This window comes from Echeneis naucrates, chromosome 9, assembly GCF_900963305.1.
Source record: "Echeneis naucrates chromosome 9, fEcheNa1.1, whole genome shotgun sequence".
In the NCBI taxonomy this organism is placed as follows: domain Eukaryota; kingdom Metazoa; phylum Chordata; class Actinopteri; order Carangiformes; family Echeneidae; genus Echeneis; species Echeneis naucrates.
Window position 1 is genome coordinate 1,249,903 of NC_042519.1, and position 17,772 is coordinate 1,267,674.

The 17,772-nt window shown below is 42.6% G+C and overlaps 1 protein-coding gene across 1 annotated transcript in view; it reads left to right on the forward strand.

Annotated features, from left to right (window-relative positions):
- The first annotated feature begins 422 nt into the window (after positions 1 to 422).
- tjp2b (tight junction protein 2b (zona occludens 2)) overlaps positions 423 to 17,772 on the forward strand; it is a 46,351-nt gene continuing 29,001 nt past the window's right edge. Inside the window, exons 1-6 of the mRNA XM_029510808.1 lie at positions 423 to 699; positions 10,188 to 10,241; positions 15,009 to 15,133; positions 15,581 to 15,683; positions 15,951 to 16,467; positions 17,436 to 17,539. Of these exons, the coding sequence (XP_029366668.1) occupies positions 640 to 699; positions 10,188 to 10,241; positions 15,009 to 15,133; positions 15,581 to 15,683; positions 15,951 to 16,467; positions 17,436 to 17,539 (963 nt within the window). The 5' untranslated portion in view covers positions 423 to 639. The remainder of the gene's footprint in view (positions 700 to 10,187; positions 10,242 to 15,008; positions 15,134 to 15,580; positions 15,684 to 15,950; positions 16,468 to 17,435; positions 17,540 to 17,772) is intronic.

Here is a 17,772-nt window from a genome sequence, read left to right on the forward strand (position 1 = left end):
GAGCCACAGGGACCCCAGGCCTGGGAATCGAACATAGTGTTGTGAGGCAACAGCGCTAACCGCTATGCCGTGAGAACTCCATTAGTGCGCATTCAGCTCTAATCGAACTAGATGAGAGCTGCTTTAGAACTCTATTTGAACTCCATCAGAATTCCATTAGAAATCCTGGTCCTGTATCCTGTAACTCCATTACAACTGCATTTGAATTCTATTCGATTTAGAACACCTTTAGAATTCCAATAAAACTCCATTAAACCTAAATTAGAATCCGTTAGAACCTAATAAGAACTCTAATAGAATTCCATTAGAACTGTTAATCTAACCCTAATATTCGCACTCGGGCCAGACCCAGTTGACGTGGTGGATTCAGTCGAACCACACACACACACACAGAGAGAGAGCCCAGTCCCAGTTGAATAAACGGGAAGTGAAGGGCCGTGGTCGCCGTGGTGGAGCCGCCAGTTGTCGCTGCTCAGACAGACCTCCCTCTTCTTGTCCCCAGCTGCAGTAGGCTGTCAGCCACACAAGCGACGAGGGCGGAGATATGTCTCATTCCACAGAGTAGCCCCTGACTCAAGCCACTCAGCTCCGAGTTCCGCCGCGACGACACAGCCCGTTCAGCCGAGAACAAGCAACACCATGCCAGTGAAAGGCGGAGGGAGACTGGTGTCTTCTCCGAGCAGGAGCGAGGCTGCTGGCGTGAGTGTCACTATTTGTCCACTGTTTGTCACTGTTTGACAGGAGCGACGTCACAGTCTGTAACTAGTCCGCCATTCCAACAACACGGCTCCGTTGAGGCCGCGAGAGTTTGTGGATCTGTGTCTTTTGTGAAAATGTTTGTGTCTCTGCTTCAGAGCGTGGGTGGGTGTGTGTGCGCGTGCGTGCGTGTGTACGTATGCGCGCGTTTGTTTGTTTGACTGTATGTGTTTGCGTGTTTGTTTATCTGGATGTAAGAATGTGTGAAAGTGTATGTCTGTCTGTATGAGAGTGTGTGTTTGTGAGACTGTGAGAGTGTGCCTGTGTGTGTTGATATGAGAATGTTTTCGTCTGTGTGTCATTTGAACCACTCTGAGAGGTGCTTATGTTCCAGCCCTCCATCTTTGCACCTGTTACAGGATCCAGTATTTACTCTGGAACCAGTTCTCAGTCTGAAAACAGAAAGTAGAGGGACTTTGACCGGTGTCCACTTTCACTATTAAACCTTGATCCTGATCCTACAAGTCTGGCTGACTTTGAGATTAGTGTGTGTGTGTGAGAGAGAGAGAGAGAGAGAGAGAGATCATCATCCTAGTGGTCTGGTTCAGTCCTGGTCCTGGTGATATGGCTTGGCTTTGGCTCTGCTCCTGGATGTGTGGCTCAGTCCTGGTCCCAGTGGTATGTGGATCAGTGTCATGCCTAATTTCTTCTCAGAAGTCTCAAAATAAAAGCCTGGCTTTTCTTTATGTCACATTTGACAGCTTTAAAGCAAATGGAAACCAACACTAGTGAGACTGGGACTTGCAGCATTAGGATTTGAACTTAACTCAGATTGGGATCTTCAGTATAAGGATCTGAACTGGGCTGGCTCTAGAGTCAAAAGTTAAATCTGTTTTAGCTGTTAGAGCCTGTTACTTAGGGGGCAGCAGAGGGAACAGACACATACTAACACTGACAACACAAAAACACACACAGTCGTACAAACACCCACAGACTGACACACGCTGACATCATAACAACACACACGAACATAAGCACACACACACACACACACACACAGACAGGCAGGTAGGCAGGCAAAGACCCAGACCCACACTGGTACAACATGACCGCACACACACACACACACACACACACACACTGAAACGTGTGTGTATATGTGTATAAGCTATACCTTTGGAAAGTGACAAAGCTGCTATCTCCTGTCTCGAGAACTACAATCTATCTGTGTCTGTGCAGGACATGGTGGCTCAGTGTGACGGTGGATCACACTGATGATAAAAATAAAGGAGGAAAAAATACAATGGTTTAGCTCTTTCACTTGACATTTTTTTTTAAAAAGTGGTTACCCTTGTTTTTTATTGTGACCCATCCTCACTCAGCTCTGTACCTCTGAGCTGTGATGATAACCGGTGTTATGACATTTGGTCATTTGTATATATTGTTCTGTGCTGGGTGTGGTTCCTCTTTGTTGCTGCCAACTGTGGACCAGGCTTGGCTGTGTTGCATATGGGTTAAACCACATTTCTTTTGCATTAATACATATGTAGTTTTGTTTTCTTATTTATGTTGTAATGGCAGTTACAACATGGCAGTCCTTAGGTTTGTCCAGACCAGGTTATGTTCATCTTAAAATTGACTAAAAAAGTGTCGCCCTTTCACTGAACATCCTCCTTGAACATGGTATCACCGTTATTGGAAAATCCAGTGGATTTAGGTGCCTAAATTGTGAGAGGTACTCTCCAGAGTGAGAGAGTTTTTCCAGCCCGGAGTGATCCATTTGTGTTTTCTGGCGATATCCTCTATGAGCGATACAGAGTCGCAGCTGAGGGAATTTCACATGAACAGACCAGTAAAGCTGCTGAGCTGCACTCATACGTTGTCCTTGATGTTAGCACCATGCACCATATCCTTGGCCTATGAATCTCTTCTCTCTTCTCTAGCCAATGCAACCTTGTTGAACCATATGTAAGTAAGGTCAATTATGCTTAACAAAACATTTTAAAGTACCATTTACCTTTTTCCCATACTCCAGTTGCTCGATCTCAAGTTTTAGTTTCTTGATTTCCAACTCTTTTTTCTGATTATTCAACTCTAGATGGTTTTTATAAAGGACCCTCACATTTTCCGCTCCAACATGTATTAACATCAAGACATCAAGCAATAGAGATGAGTGAGATAGACCGTTATGTTTGTTATGTTAGCTGTGCCCTTCCCAATGCCTTTGCTACTTTCACTAATTGTAAATAAAGGTACTTTGCAGTTTAGTGCAATTAGTGACTGTTGAGACGACTGTCCCACATCAAATCCCCACAATTACCTCTGAAGTGTTGTGTAAACTGTCCAAGATATTCCCAGAGCAGTGGGATCTGCCTCGGAAATCTGCAGGGTGCGGCCAACCGATAACATTCCTTTATATCACTCTCCCCGTGGGTTTCCTGGGCTGCCTTCTGGCTAGAGAAGAGATTCATAGGCCAAGGATATGGTGCATGGTGCTAACATCAAGGACAACGTATGAGTGCAGCTCAGCAGCTTTACTGGTCTGTTCATGTGAAAGAAAAAATGTGACCTAGTGTCTTAAAGGTGCAGTTGATGTGATGACTCTTTTCAGGGACAGTGCTGACACTACCCCTACCCTCTCATGCAACTTAACAATGAGCCACTTAGGCTAGCTGATATCAAGTGTTTGCTTCAGTGTCAGGCATTGACATTCAGAGTCCCTAAATTGTCCTCTCTTTGTGACATTAACACTCAGTGTTGTTGAACTGTCATCTTTGGACATGCCACAGTTTTCACCTAATGTCATCACACATTAGGACAATAAACATTCTGCCTGCTGCTTAAAATGTAAATTCAGAGGTTTATGTTTATCTACATTTAACGGTGTGACAGTGTGTCAGAGTCAGACAGTCTGACAGTGTGAGTGTTAATTGGTGCCACAGCATCAGAGATTGTCAGATGATGTCAGTGTCACTGTCTATATTGTTCCAATTCTGGGCTAGCTCAAGGAAGGCAGGCCTCCTGAAAAGGACACAAGCTTCCCTCAAAGCATCCCTTCTTTGATTAGGCTGCTAAAGTAGTTGCATGCTTCTTATGTTGTTTTTATTGTACCTTGATGAAATGTATCTGGGAGTGTTAACTGCTTACAGTTGGTAGTAGTAAAAACTGCCGACTACACACATTACTGCACACTATTAATGCATGTTCATGTGATGGATGTGCGCAGGAAAATGGGGTTCCCCCTAAAGCCAATGTGTGATTCAAACACCCCATGTAAGTGTCAGACAGAGCTTCAGTTTTGTAAACAAATGTAGATATAAAGCAGGAATTTTGACAAACATTTTTTTTTAACCTGCACAGAACAGTTTAAACCTTTTCCAATACACTGTGAACAACAGGCAGGTGTCTTTCGTTGACATAATACCATTTCTATCACGCTTCACTTTCTGAACCTTTTGATCAGTTTCAGTGGGAGCTGGTTTTCCAAGTTAACGGAGTCTGTCCAGCTTCGTTTGGTATGACTATTATGAGGACTGTAAAGAGTGTAAAAACACATTGGCACACATGAATAGCCACACCATTCCAGTCAGCCTCAATTTATCCAACTGTATTACTGTTGAAGGACCCCAATAAGCAGGAATGACAAAGTAGAATAGTTATAATTACATAAATACCACAAATAACAACATGGATTTTGCACAAGAACTGCAAGAGATTAGAGTGAAATGGATGCATCTGTAAAGGCCTACCTGACACTTATCATACAAATACATTTCATTCAGGTATCTTGAAGAAAGAGAAAAAGGGACCACTTGCTCGTTAGCCTATTGTTGCACTATTTACCGACAAGCTAACATGACAATTTTCAAAGGATGCTAGCTCCGTCTCATTTTAAAATCAGGCTAGCCAATGGCAGTGACAATCTTTGAAGACTTATTTCAGCCAAACTAATAACATTAACACCTCTTCCAAGGTTGATGGGCATGTCTGAGTTGTTGCCTCCATCCCCCTGCGTGGCAAGCGGAAAAGAGCTGATGTCCGTGTGACGTCAGACACTACAGGTTGCAAGGGCCAATCAGATATAGAATTAGATTCTGGTGCGCAAACTGTAGAATTTTTTTTTTTTTTTTTAGTTTATTTCATTCACTTATTTTTACTCTGTAACGGCAGTTGTTTCAAATGTAGCGAAGTACAATATCCAGAAGAAAGTATACTGAAGTAAAAGTAAAATTACTGATTGTTTTAAATTACTCAAAAAAGTACAAATTACACAGAAAATGCTACTCAATTACAGTAACGAGAGTAAACTTAATTCATTACTTTCCACCCCTGGTTTCAGACAGTGTCAGTTTCACCATCACAGTGCCAGTGTCAGACAGTTTCACAGTGTCTGCTAGTCTTACAGTGATAGACACTGTCAATGTCATTGTATAGGAGTCAGTGTCAGACAGTGTCACAATGACGGTATCAATGTAGGAAAAAAACTATAATTTTTGAATTGTTGCTCTGTGCTGTGCAGTAGTAGTGTAAAATGTAGCCATCACCACATTTGCATAGTGTCTGGCTGAAGGCTATCAATGTGTGTGTGTTTTGTCCAAACACCCTGTGGTTTAGAATGAAGCCCTGTGTCTTGCTACACTGAGCCCTTGTTGGTCCTGGACTGACAGAAACTAGTCTTCTTTCAAATGGAGTCCTGATACTGAAGAGGTCTGTTAACAGTTCACAGTACAGCTGATGATGAACTGACTGATGAGCAGCACGTGAAGAAGAAAACACTTCTGACCAGGAACAAGGATACCAGAAAGTGAACATAATCTCAGAGCAGCTTCCTCTGTTTTCTCACTGATGCTATCACACACACGCTGCTTCCTGTTATTTCCCTGTAATTACAGTGTATGATTTTTTTGGTTGTACTCAGATGACCATCAGAGTCACGACACAACAAATAATTAACCCAGCCTCAATCAAGAAGTTGAATGTTTAAGTCTCTCAGTACTGATGCTTGACCATCTCAGTTTAGATGTTTAACCTTCTCAGTTTAGATGTTTAACCTTCTCAGTACAGATGTTCAACCATGTCAGTCCAGATGTTCAACTTTCAGTGCTGTTGTTTGACCCTCTCAGGCCAGATTTTTAACTCTCTCAATCCAGATGTTCATCTTTTGATCTTCTTTTGGTCTTGTTGTGGTCTGAGGGGCTCAGGGTAAAGGAAGTGATCTGTAAACCTTAACTTCCTCAGAAAGTCATAAACAGGAAGCACACACACAGGCCGACTTATAGTTTGTTTGTTTTCAGCATCGACTGACAGGAGTGTGTGTGTCAGTAGTTGTGCTCCAGTGACTCTGTGTCACTGATTTACACCGAGGTCACAGCTGTTCATGGACAGCTGATCTATTTATCACAGATTCGGACCCTGAGTCCACCAGCAGGTCCAGGTCTGAATTCCTCATCCAGATCTGAGTCCCTGATCCACATCTATACTCATCAGGACTAGGATCATAGTCCAGGGTTAGGGTTAGGGTTTTATCATCTTGACAGTGTTGGGATGTCAGACCAGAACAGTCCCGGTGTTTTGTACGAGTCACTGCTCCTTTCTTTGGTGCGTGCAGTGTAAAAGTGAGGGGCGAAGCTGCAGACAGTGAAATGTGTGGGTGTTTTTGTGTCTATACAGTTATCTTGTGTTATACTGCAGTTGTATCTTTGTGCTGGTTTCTGTTTTGTTAAACCTCTGTAAAAACAAACCAGACTGCTCCCCCTCCCTGAGTTTGTTTTATCAACTCCCAGCACCACACTTCACAACACGCAACACGAAACACAGACAGGGCCTGAAGTCACCAAGTGTCATGTTTTGTGTAGCTCCAGTTCCCTGCTGACTGATGAAATGGGTTCTCATGATCTTGCTTGTGTGTGTGCTTTCAGGTCAGTGTTGTGTCTAATGTCACAATATATTCATTGTTGTTAGTGTGTGTGTTCATACGCACATACACAAACGTGTATGGGTGTATATCTGCTCATAGAAACTAATCAGATTCAAGGATGTTCGTTTTACAGGTTTGATGTTGGTCTGAAGTTGGTTTGTGGTCTCTGATGTTGGTTTGAACAGGGTTTGTGGCCTCTCTTCATGTTCATAAATGTGATTTGTTCAACTCAAGATATGTGCTGAAGCCATCACCACAGACTAACAGAAGTATAGACTACCTCTCTGAGCCTAATTCCCAGCTCAGTGTGCCTCATGTCCATTCCCAGAGGTGGCCTCTGGTCTTTTCATTGAGGAATAGATCACACCTTCAAACTGGTTTGACTGGAGTCCAGGTGCTGACTCCATTTAGCCTCTGGTCCAGTCATCAGCTCCCAGGGCTCTTATGCTTAAACTTCTGATTGTTTGTGTCCGTATGAACAACAGCACCAGAGCAGTTGGTGTCATCACATAAGACAACAGATTATGTTTGTTCCTCCTTGTAACATTATTGAAGGGTTAGGTTTTACTGAGCCATTTATCTTTACTGGGCTGAAGTCAACAGGTCAAGTGTGTACTGTGGTGCACATGCTCAGTGCTGTTTGTGGGGAGTGATGATGTTTGAAGAGTTGGAGGTTTCTCGTTCCTTGAGTCTCCCACCTCGTGGTTCTGGGAGACATGTTTTTTTTATTTAAAATGGAAGGAGAATGTCTCCTGTGTAGCAGGAAAGTGCTTCAGTAAGACATAAGGAGAGAAAATTGCAGCCTTAAAAGAGGAGGGTGAAGTGGGTCTGCAGGACCAGTGGATCCAGTCTAATAGACACCAGTAGGATTAGAAAGTTACCCTCAGACAAGGAATAAGAATCAAAGAGTAACGGAAGGGCAGAACAAAGCCATTAATGTCAGTAACAATATAAACAGTTGAGGAACACACCTGCTTCGTTAGAAAGGTCTGAGGAGCATCCAGCAGCTGGACCAAACTCCAGAGTCCAGTCTAAATCCAAAAACCTAATAGTGAGGGGGAGCTAGCTTTCCTTATTGTGCCGGTCCTTCTGATCCACGCAATGGATAATCACTAGGTGGTGAGTAATTTAAGTGGTATTGGTATTGGTATTGGTTCGATTGTGTTGTCAGCCCAACAGTGAACAGTTTAATAAAGTTACTACAGCTGCTTGTTCAGAAATATCTGATTTAAACCTGAATTTTATGATCAGTATATTTGTTAACGTCCTTGTTACAACCTGATAATTGCTCTGTGAAATATATGTGTGATATATGTGAAATAAGCTCTCGGTAAAGTGTTGACAACATCAGTACATTTTGGACATGAAAATAACTGTGTCTGTGTGTCTTACTGTATGTGAGAGCATCAACGAGACCAATTGATTTTCCTACTTGTTTTTTTCCATGATCTCATGGCTCTTCCTGCCTCAGTTGCCCTGTTTGAACAAGAACGTTAGCTCATCTCACATAATTTTACACAAAACATGTTTGGAATTCTTAATGCTCTCATTCAGATTTCGTAAACATGTTTCCTCATAAAAACTGTCTGAGGCTTGGGTAGGAGAGCTGGCCAACGTTTTCATGCCAAGCTGTGTCATCAGGCTTGCACATCAAATGGAGGAGTACAGTGCGAGTGCTGCATGAGATGGCAGCAGGAGGCAGTGCAGCACTCTGTGTGAGTCTGCTGTTATTTTTAGTTTCTCCTCCCTCCGGGGAAGAGGTTAATCCCCTGCTGTACAGGTTAATCCAGATTGGAGGTAGGACAGTGAGGGAGCAAGGTTAATCTCCAGACTGAAGCCTGCGTCAGTTGTGCACTCTGCCCAAAGCGAGTAGACCATGCTGGGGGATATGGTGGCTGCTCTGAGGACGCTTCTCTGTAAGCCATGAGTCGAGATTGGCTGCCTACGGGCTGCTTTGCTGGCTACCCCGGCTGGCATCACTCCAGACAGGTTGGGAAGGGCTTGACCTGGGCCCCAGATGGCTGTAGGGATGGGGGAGGAGGCAGAATCCAGCTGATGGGGCTGGACACTGAACATCTGAAATGCAGCCTGGTTGTCCTCTACGCACCTGCTGGCAACTCATGTTTGTTCAGATTGGTGAGACATGATGATGGATGGCTGGATGGATGGAAATGATGATGATTGAAGATGATAATGAGGGAGAATGAAAACGATAGAGGAGAATGATGGAAGATGATCACGGTGATGATGATGATTACTATCTAGGGTGAGGATGTTGATGGTAATGATGATGATGATGATTATATAAGATGATGCTGATGATGCTAGATGATGAAGATGGAATGTGATAATGTGGATGGATGAGTTCTGGTCAGTGGGTGTGGTCACTAGGCCTGTAACAATTATTTCATAATTGTCTAACCGCAGATTTTTTGACGTAATTGCAATTTTTTGTTTAATTGCAACTGAAGACATTTTTTGGGGGGTGGTGAGGTTTATTTTCATGTGATGGCTCAAAGCATCGTAATACTTTTGTTTGCATTCATCAAACACATTGATTTACAGTTGCAAAGTCAAATTGGCTTTTCAACATTAACAAGCCAAAGAGAATTGGGTTGTTTTGTGAGAAGTGGTATTGAGAAATTCCCATAACATTAAGCTGGTACATGTTTGCTATTCACTGGAGTTTTTGTTTAATATTTTTAATGAAGGAAGAAAAAAAGTGTCACTGGATGCTGTGCTGGTGGTCCTGTCTCCGTTGTGGGATTATTTTGGTTTCAAGCCAAATCAGAGGGGAGAGCCTGCAGATATGGAAAAGGTGATTTGCCAGCTGTGTAAGAAAATGGTCACGGTACAAAAAGCTAGCACAATCAATTTGAGACAGCATCTCAAAAATCACCATCCCTCACAGTTTGCACAATCAAACAAATCGATCAGTGCCCCTACATCAGTGGATAGCCCCTCCCGGCAGCTGGGTATAGTGGAGTCGTTCAGCCGGCAGAAGAAATATAAACATGACAACGAATGTTCAGCACAGCTCGCACTATTGCAACCGAAATCTGCCTGACAAGTAACTTTTTTTTTTTTTTTTGATCGCCCACATGAGGACTACAAATGATTTGAAACTGTTAGTTGTTGGCATGCACATATAAACTAAAATAATAAGGGAGATACATTTTGGAAAAAATGCAAGTCAAGAAGTTTTAACACATAGTTTTACAAATAGTGATGACTATTGGACTTGGATAATGAAAAAAGTATTTTAAAAATTGGACCAAAAGAGACAATTATATAGCGCAAAAAATATCGCAATTACTTCTGAGACAATTAATTGTGTAGCAACATTTGGACTTGTTACAGCTCTAGTCACTGGATGTGTTGAGTTGCTGTTGCAAAGAACCGGACTACCTGTTTCCCTTTGCTTTTGTCTTTCACTCCTGTTTCATTAAGAGCTGCTGAAGATCAGTTGAGCATCAGGACTGTGGGTGTTGGTGTGTGTGTGTGTGTTGAGAACAGTGAGAATCGCATGCTGTCTCAGACTGACCCTCTCTGTCTGTCTCTTCTGTCTTCACAGAACTCAGGGATGGAGGAGACAGTCTGGGAGCAGTTCACTGTCACTCTGCAGAGGGTGAGTCCAGCCTGGGGGGGACTCATTGTCTAATCTACACTACGCTGTTAACATACTGTGCAGACAGTGTGTTAACTAAAATCATTGTTCACTGTCTACACTATTAACACAATCTTCACTTTTTATAAACTGTTACATCACTGTCAAAACTGTCTACACTGTTATTACACTGTCTACACTGTTATTACACTGTCTACGCCATGTACACTGTCTACTAGGGATGCAACACTATTCAATATTTTCTTGAACCATTCAATACGTCCTGTTCGGAGAAAAATGGTATTTTGGTACGTTTCACCACAAAACATTATCAAACTTGGTACAGCGCATTATGTGTGATTAGCTTCACTCGGAGCAGACACAGTGGAGAGAGCAGCACTGCTCTGTTCATGCTGCTTTCAGAGCCAATCAGAAGTCCCTGAATTTCCCAGGAGCCAATCAGTGCTCTGCATGCAAATGCTGGTAAAGAGAGTGGAGAGTGAACCTTGAGCAAACATGGCGAGCGAATGGAACTCAAAAAAAAGAACATTTGAAGAGGTGCTGTCCTCTTACAACACCACGATGTGGGATAATTTTTGGATTTAGCGGCAACTACGATGATGATGGAAAAATGACGGTCAACAAACAAAGCACGGTGTGCAAGCATTGCTTTACGTTGTTTAACTATTTTCAACTGATGCTGCATTTTTTTAGACACTACACTTTCTATTTAATATTGCCTATTTTTAATGAGGAGCAAGTAAGATAAGTGCTCCCTTTTTATGATAGTTAAAGTTATGGTGGCTACAATAATATTTACATTTTTATGATGAAGATGTTTGACTATATCTGTGCTTGCTTTTAATTATTTTTACATGCAATATATTGCCTTTTCTAGTGAGTAGTTTTATATTAAGATATCGAAACCATACCATTACCATGACCCAAAAACCGTGATGCATACCGAACCGTGGGAAAACTGTACCATTTTATTCTTACTGTCTACGCACTGTCTACACACTCTCTACAATGTTTACACACTCTCTGTCTTTACACTGTTAACTTATTGTTTACGATCTAACTACACCGTTATTACAACATACTGTTATCTTCCTGTCTACTCACTATCAACACACTGTACTATACACTGTCTACACTGTTAACACACTATTTCACTATCTAGGCTGTTAAGTCACTGTCTGCATTGTCTACACTGTCTACACACAAGCTACACTGTTAACTGACTTTCTACGTTGTCTACACACTAACTACAATGTTAACACTCTTTACACGCTGTTATCTTACTGTCTACACACTATCGACACACTGTCTATGCTGTTAACACACTCACAACGTTTACATGCACAGTTAAGTCGAGCTATGTTTATAGCTCAATAAAGCCATCTAGTTGGACTTCTGTTATCCCAGTATACATGCACAGGAGTAAAATCGATTTATTTGTTGAAATTATGTCACCTCTGCTACAATATGTGGTGATATGCACTCTTTCGGCTTGTGGATAATGGGCCACTACTGATTGACCTATAATGTCACAGACCAGAACAGCGTAAGTTAAGTTCAGTTAGGAACTCAGAGTTAACTGGCACGATGATGGGCAACCACCTTGCAAATTTGTACATATTATCTGTATGCTCTAGTTTTTGTGGAGATGAGATACATGTTTACTTTTTAAATGTTGTTCGACTTCAGGGCCATTTCAGAGTAAACACAAGAAACTAGTGCTACAAAAAATTGAAACAGAAACAGAAGAGGTGAAGATAAAAGTAGGGATGGGATACAGACCCTGGTTCGGGTAGGGGGCAATGAAAGTATCGAGGGTGCAGGAGTTGGAGGACAAGCTACACTAGCAGATTCAGCAAACAAACTCACCTGAACAGTCATATCTGCCTTATTTTCAAACACAAAAGCAAATAGTGACGAACTTCCGTGTATTTGTGCTTGCACTTCTGGTCAGCCGCTTTCCCTTAACGGAGCTAACGGTGCAAGCTAATGTTGCTCAACAGTGTCATGGGTACACTATAAAGAAACCTTAAAAAAACAAGATGGGAGGCTAGTACTGCATCCTCAGACACTTACCAACTGACAGTACCAGTTCCAGTACAAAGCAGATGTAGTGTCCAGTCAAAGGAAAGCTGACCTTCACTCTGCCTGGGTCCTTACTACATCAGCTGACATGATTGAAATGGCTGGTTGTTCCTGAAGTCACGCATGAAATAAAAATTCAATTTACACTTGAAAATGAGAAGACATTTCATTTAACATCAAGTGGTAATTATATAAAAGTATATATATAGTCTGAAAATCTTTTGGTACCATTCAGTTCTTGAAATGTAATCACAAAAATAGAAGAATTAATGAAAAATAGAGGTGAAAAACACAAACTGTTCAGAATAAACCGACCTCATTGAAGAAACACCCTCTTTCTCATAAATTGTAATTGTTCAGTGAATGTAAACATACATACTATATATGTATGTATATCATATGTAAAAATGATAGCACAATCAAGGCACAGTAGTCTCTAACTAGATTGGGGGGGGGGAAAAAAGTGGACATGACGTTTTTGCCTAAATGTAGATTGCCATTTTTACCCAGCATCCTCATGGATGAACCACAGTAAAGGGATTTATTGTGCCTTACATCCACATTCAGCTCTTGTACACGGCTGATGTTCAAAACACTCCCCCTCTAGGTAAACTTTGCATTTATACCAGTTATTATTATAGCCCCTGACCGCACAAGAGACCCCGGTCTTCCTTGAAGCCATTACTTAACTAAAAAAAACAAAACACAAATATTTCTCTGTAGCTGCAGTAGACACAAGTTAGCTAATAGCTGCACAGTGGTGAAGAGTGCTGGACTGGAAGTGTCACACAAACAACTGGAAGCTGGCTGCGTCCTGTCTTGCCTCCATGCTTCCGTGAAAAATAAGGTGAATAATCAGAGAAGGAGCACGAGTCAAATCAAACCAATACAGGTAGCTTGGCGCGAAACCTAACCCCATGCGCCGATCACTTCCTCTAGTTCCAGTCCAGCTGTCTGTATACATGCAGCAGAAGCTCAAATTGAATCGCATTATCACCTACAAAAACCAAATTATTGCTTGTCTGACCAAAACTGGACTTTTAAAGTAAACATTAAACATGTTCGCGCGACTGAAATCAAACTTAAAATTGTTGGACTGACACACCCAGATAATGGGATTGAAAGTCGAGCTACTGCTGCATGTATACAGACAGTCGGACTGGAACGGGATGAGGTGATTTACGTATGTGTTTAAGTTGTGCACAAAGCTATGACCCGGAAGTTGAATGGCATTTAAAACGTAAACGTAGGAGGTCAGAGAAAAGAATCCAGCTAACTGCTAACGTGTCAAAAATGGCAAAATCTGCAACAAAAGTTAATTTTTGGATGGATTCAGAGGCTAACTTGCTAGCTCATCTGTCTTTTGTTCTTTCCACCTCTGTTGTGGTGTGTGATGTCATAGGTCAATAGATAGAGTGCATATCCCCACCTACTGTAGTGGAGGCGACTTGATTTAAAAAAAAAAAAAAAAAAAAAAATTCGATTTCACTCCTGTGCATGTATACTGGGACAAGGACAGAAGTCCGACTAGATGGCTTTATCAAGCTATAACCAGAGCCCGACTTGTGCATGTAAAAGTACTGACAGTTTCAGAGTGGCCACAGACCATGATAGTAAAACAACTGATGGGACATTTCTGGAAATGCCTGGAAATCTTTTCGTATATTTTTTCAACCTATAACCATATCTCAACTTAATTGGGCATGCAAACGTACTGAGTGAGGAATGCTTGGGCAGTCAGTGCATTTACATGCAGCTTGAGAAAATGTAATTATTGGTTTTGTAACTAAGCCAATAATTCATGGATGTAAACGCACTCACTGCAAGCAAAATGGACATGTTTTTGACGGGGCTTCCACAGAAATGTAAAGCAGTGGATGAACCATCACCAGATCTGCTCCCAAGGCAAGGCAAGGTAAAACAAAGAAAATATGACGAGACATATCCTGCCTTTGGCTTCACCTGTCCAGTGGTGGGCAATGAGGAAATACCACAGGTTTTTTTTTTTCCCTCTCTGGGAGTTGTTCATGTTTTAAAACAAGAACAATGAGAACAATATTGAGTACTGTTAGATACTGTTACTCTGAAAATAATCACACTCTTAAGGTGATTTGTTATTTTATTGTATTTTTTTGTTGTAGTTTATTGCAACCAGTAGGTTATTACAGACTACACAGATTTTTTTTTAAAGTTGCAGTTTGTATTAATTGCAATGTGTAAAATAAACTGCAATGGATTTTGAAAACAAAATATTTGTCTGTGGGTAGGGTGTGAAAGTTTTCCCATCAACCAAAAGGGGCCCAGCAGAAAAAGTTTGGGAACCGCTAGTCTACACTGTCAATGTCTCCAATGTTTTCACTGTCGACAACCCCTCTACACATTGCACAATGTCTACACACTGGATCAGATCTGATTCTCATGTGGAGATCTAATTGGAGCATCCTGACAATTCCCATCAGGCTCCCCAGCTCCATTTTGGTCAATACTTTCTAGTGGGGATACAAAGGCCACAAAGAACAGCTCCAACCACAGCAAGAACATTTTTACCATCAGTGAGAACAGCTCCACCCACAGAAAATAGCTTTGCAGAACAATTCTGTCTCTGTCTGACTCTGCTGCTGATTTTTTTTTTCTCTGTCTTATTGTCTGCCTCTATCACTGACTCTGTCTTGACCTCTGCAGGATTCTCAAATGGGTTTTGGTATTGCTGTGTCCGGGGGCCGTGACAACCCCAACGTGGAGAGTGGTGAGGTGTCCATCATTGTGTCAGATGTGCTACAAGGAGGACCAGCCGATGGATTACTCTTGTGAGTCTGTCACACAGTGACATAAGAGATGGAGCTGCAGGCAAAGTGAAAGAAACCTCCTCTGGTCCAGAAATGGCTACTGAGCCTTGACTGATGTCCCTCAGCAGAAAGACTGACAGATAAAACTGTGTGATATCACAACAGCCACCCTGTCACTACTCTCTTTGTTGAGTGGCTGCTAGGTGTTAGTGGAGAGTGTGTCAACTACTCCTGCAGCAGCTCTTTGTTTTCTAGTAAAACAGAAGAACAATAGTTCTTCAAGAGAGAACACTCGTTATCCCTAAGATCAGAGCAGATCAGATGAGATCATCAGCTAGATGATCAAGAGGTCACTGAAGGTCAAACACTGTGTCAGGATTAGTGGAATTCTAAACTATCACAAAGGAGAGTTTGCTGGTTTCAGTATAACTACGGTACAAGTGACAACTGTTGTGTGATTGTCTGCAGTGAGAATGATCGTGTCATTCAGGTCAACTCCACCCCCATGGACAACGTGCCTCATTCCTTTGCTGTCCAGTCACTGCGTAAATGTGGAAAAGTGGCCAAAATAGTGAGTATGACTCAAAGAGTAAAGATGCCACAGGGAGCATAGGTGTAAGAGGCATTTGAAATGTGGGTGGGACGATCCGAGAGGGGCTTCTGGTGGGTCTTCTGTTGGGTCTCCCCCAGAAAAATGTTAACAGACAAGATGTAATTTCTTGAATTCTGTTGGATTTTAGCAGCTGTTGTTCCCCCACAAAATGGTAGCTACACCCATGGTGGAGGGACAGACAGGAAGCACTGATCCTGCGCCTTTTCCTTTTCCTTTTCCTGTCAGACAGTGAAGAGACCTAGGAAGGTGGCGGTTCACTCCCTGAAGCAGCCTCCCTCCCCCAGTGGAGATAGCTGGGAATACACCCCCTCCACCCACTTCTATGATGCTGACGTAGACAACGACAATGGCTGGTACCGTGATGAAGGTCGGGACCACATCTCTGACCGCAAAGGATATCTGGAACCTGAGTACAGGGGGGGGCGGGAGTACAATGAGAGGGGAAGGAGCCGTGGAAGGAGCCAGGAGAGAACATCGCCCAACTCAGAGAGATCCAAAAGGGAGGGCAGCAGGGACCGGGCCCTGGACACCTGTGCTGAACATCATAGATACCACAGCCAAGGGCACAGTCCCACGGCCAGCTACCGCATGGAGAAGTATGAGCGAGGAGGAGGAAAGAGAGGGAGGTATCGGAGCAGGGACCAGCTGAATGACATTCCCTCATCCCCAGAACCCCCCAGAGAACTAGAGCCACTGGAGAAACCAGTCAACGTCCTGCTGGTGAAGAACAGACCCAGTGAAGGTAAAACAAAGCAAGAATTTCTGCTGAGAGAATGAGGAGTCACTTCTACTATTACTCTGTCATAGCCTGTTTGAGTCTGGGGCAGCCCATTTTACTCTGTTGTAGGCTGTCGTAGTCTATTATACTCTGCTGTAGGCCCAAAAAAAGTCCTTGTGAGCTATTTTACCCTGTTGTGGGATGTTAAATTACTGTTGTGTGGTATTTTAATCCATTATGGCTGTTTTACTCTGCTATAGCCTGTTTCACTCTTTTGTAGCATGTTATAAACGGTTGTAGGCTGTTACACTCCAGTTTACTCTTTCATAGCCTGTCATACTCTATTTTACTTTGTTGTAGGCTGTTAATTTCTGTTGTGGGCCATTTTCATTTGTGGTGGCTGCTTAAATCTGTCATAGGCTGTTCAACTCTCCTGCAGGCTGTTTAACTCTCTTGCAGACTGTTCAGCTCTGTCACTGCTGTTTAGCTCTTTTGGAGACTGTTTAACTCTTTTGCAGCCTGTTTTTCATTCTTTCTGGCGTTTTTCTTGCATGTCTGTTTTGGTCTTTCCCAAAAATAGTGCTTTAACTCTCTTGAGAGCTGTTTAGCGCTGTCCCTGATTCCAGAGTAACCCCGAACATAATACGAGATCAGGAGGAACTCCAAAGCAGAATAATACTGAACCAGTAGGAACCTTGAGTCAGCATAAGACTAGGAGGAATCCTGAGTCAGCATAAGACCAGGAAGAACCCTGAGTTGAACCATATTCCTCTGTAAAAGTGGACGTAGAGCCCCAGACCTAATCCCTGGCCTCCGATTTCCGATCCCAAACAGGGATCCGTGTCTTCACATTTTAGGAACTTCAATACAACATGTATAACAACCTCTGGTCTCTCATCTGAAGACAAACCAAAATGTCACTTTCAACAAGTCCATGTACTGTTGGGAAATCTGAGTAACAGATTTAACTGTGTGCTTGTGTATGCGTGTAGAGTATGGTCTGCGTCTGGGGAGTCAGATCTTCATCAAACAGATGACCACTACTGGTTTGGCTGCCAAGGATGGGAACCTGCAGGAGGGAGACATTATTCTCAAGGTACTCACATAGTCACTCAGTGAAAGAGCAGCCACATCATTGTCATCAGACATTGATACCAGCGTTTCTCCTGGCAGCTTCTAGGCAACTTGTAAGGGACATTTATAGACAGTTACTTCCAGACACAAACACATTGGCATTCATCCAAACAGAGGTCAGAACTTGCAGGTCAGGGGTCACCTGTGATGGAGACAGCACACACACACACACACACACTGATCTTCAGACATGGT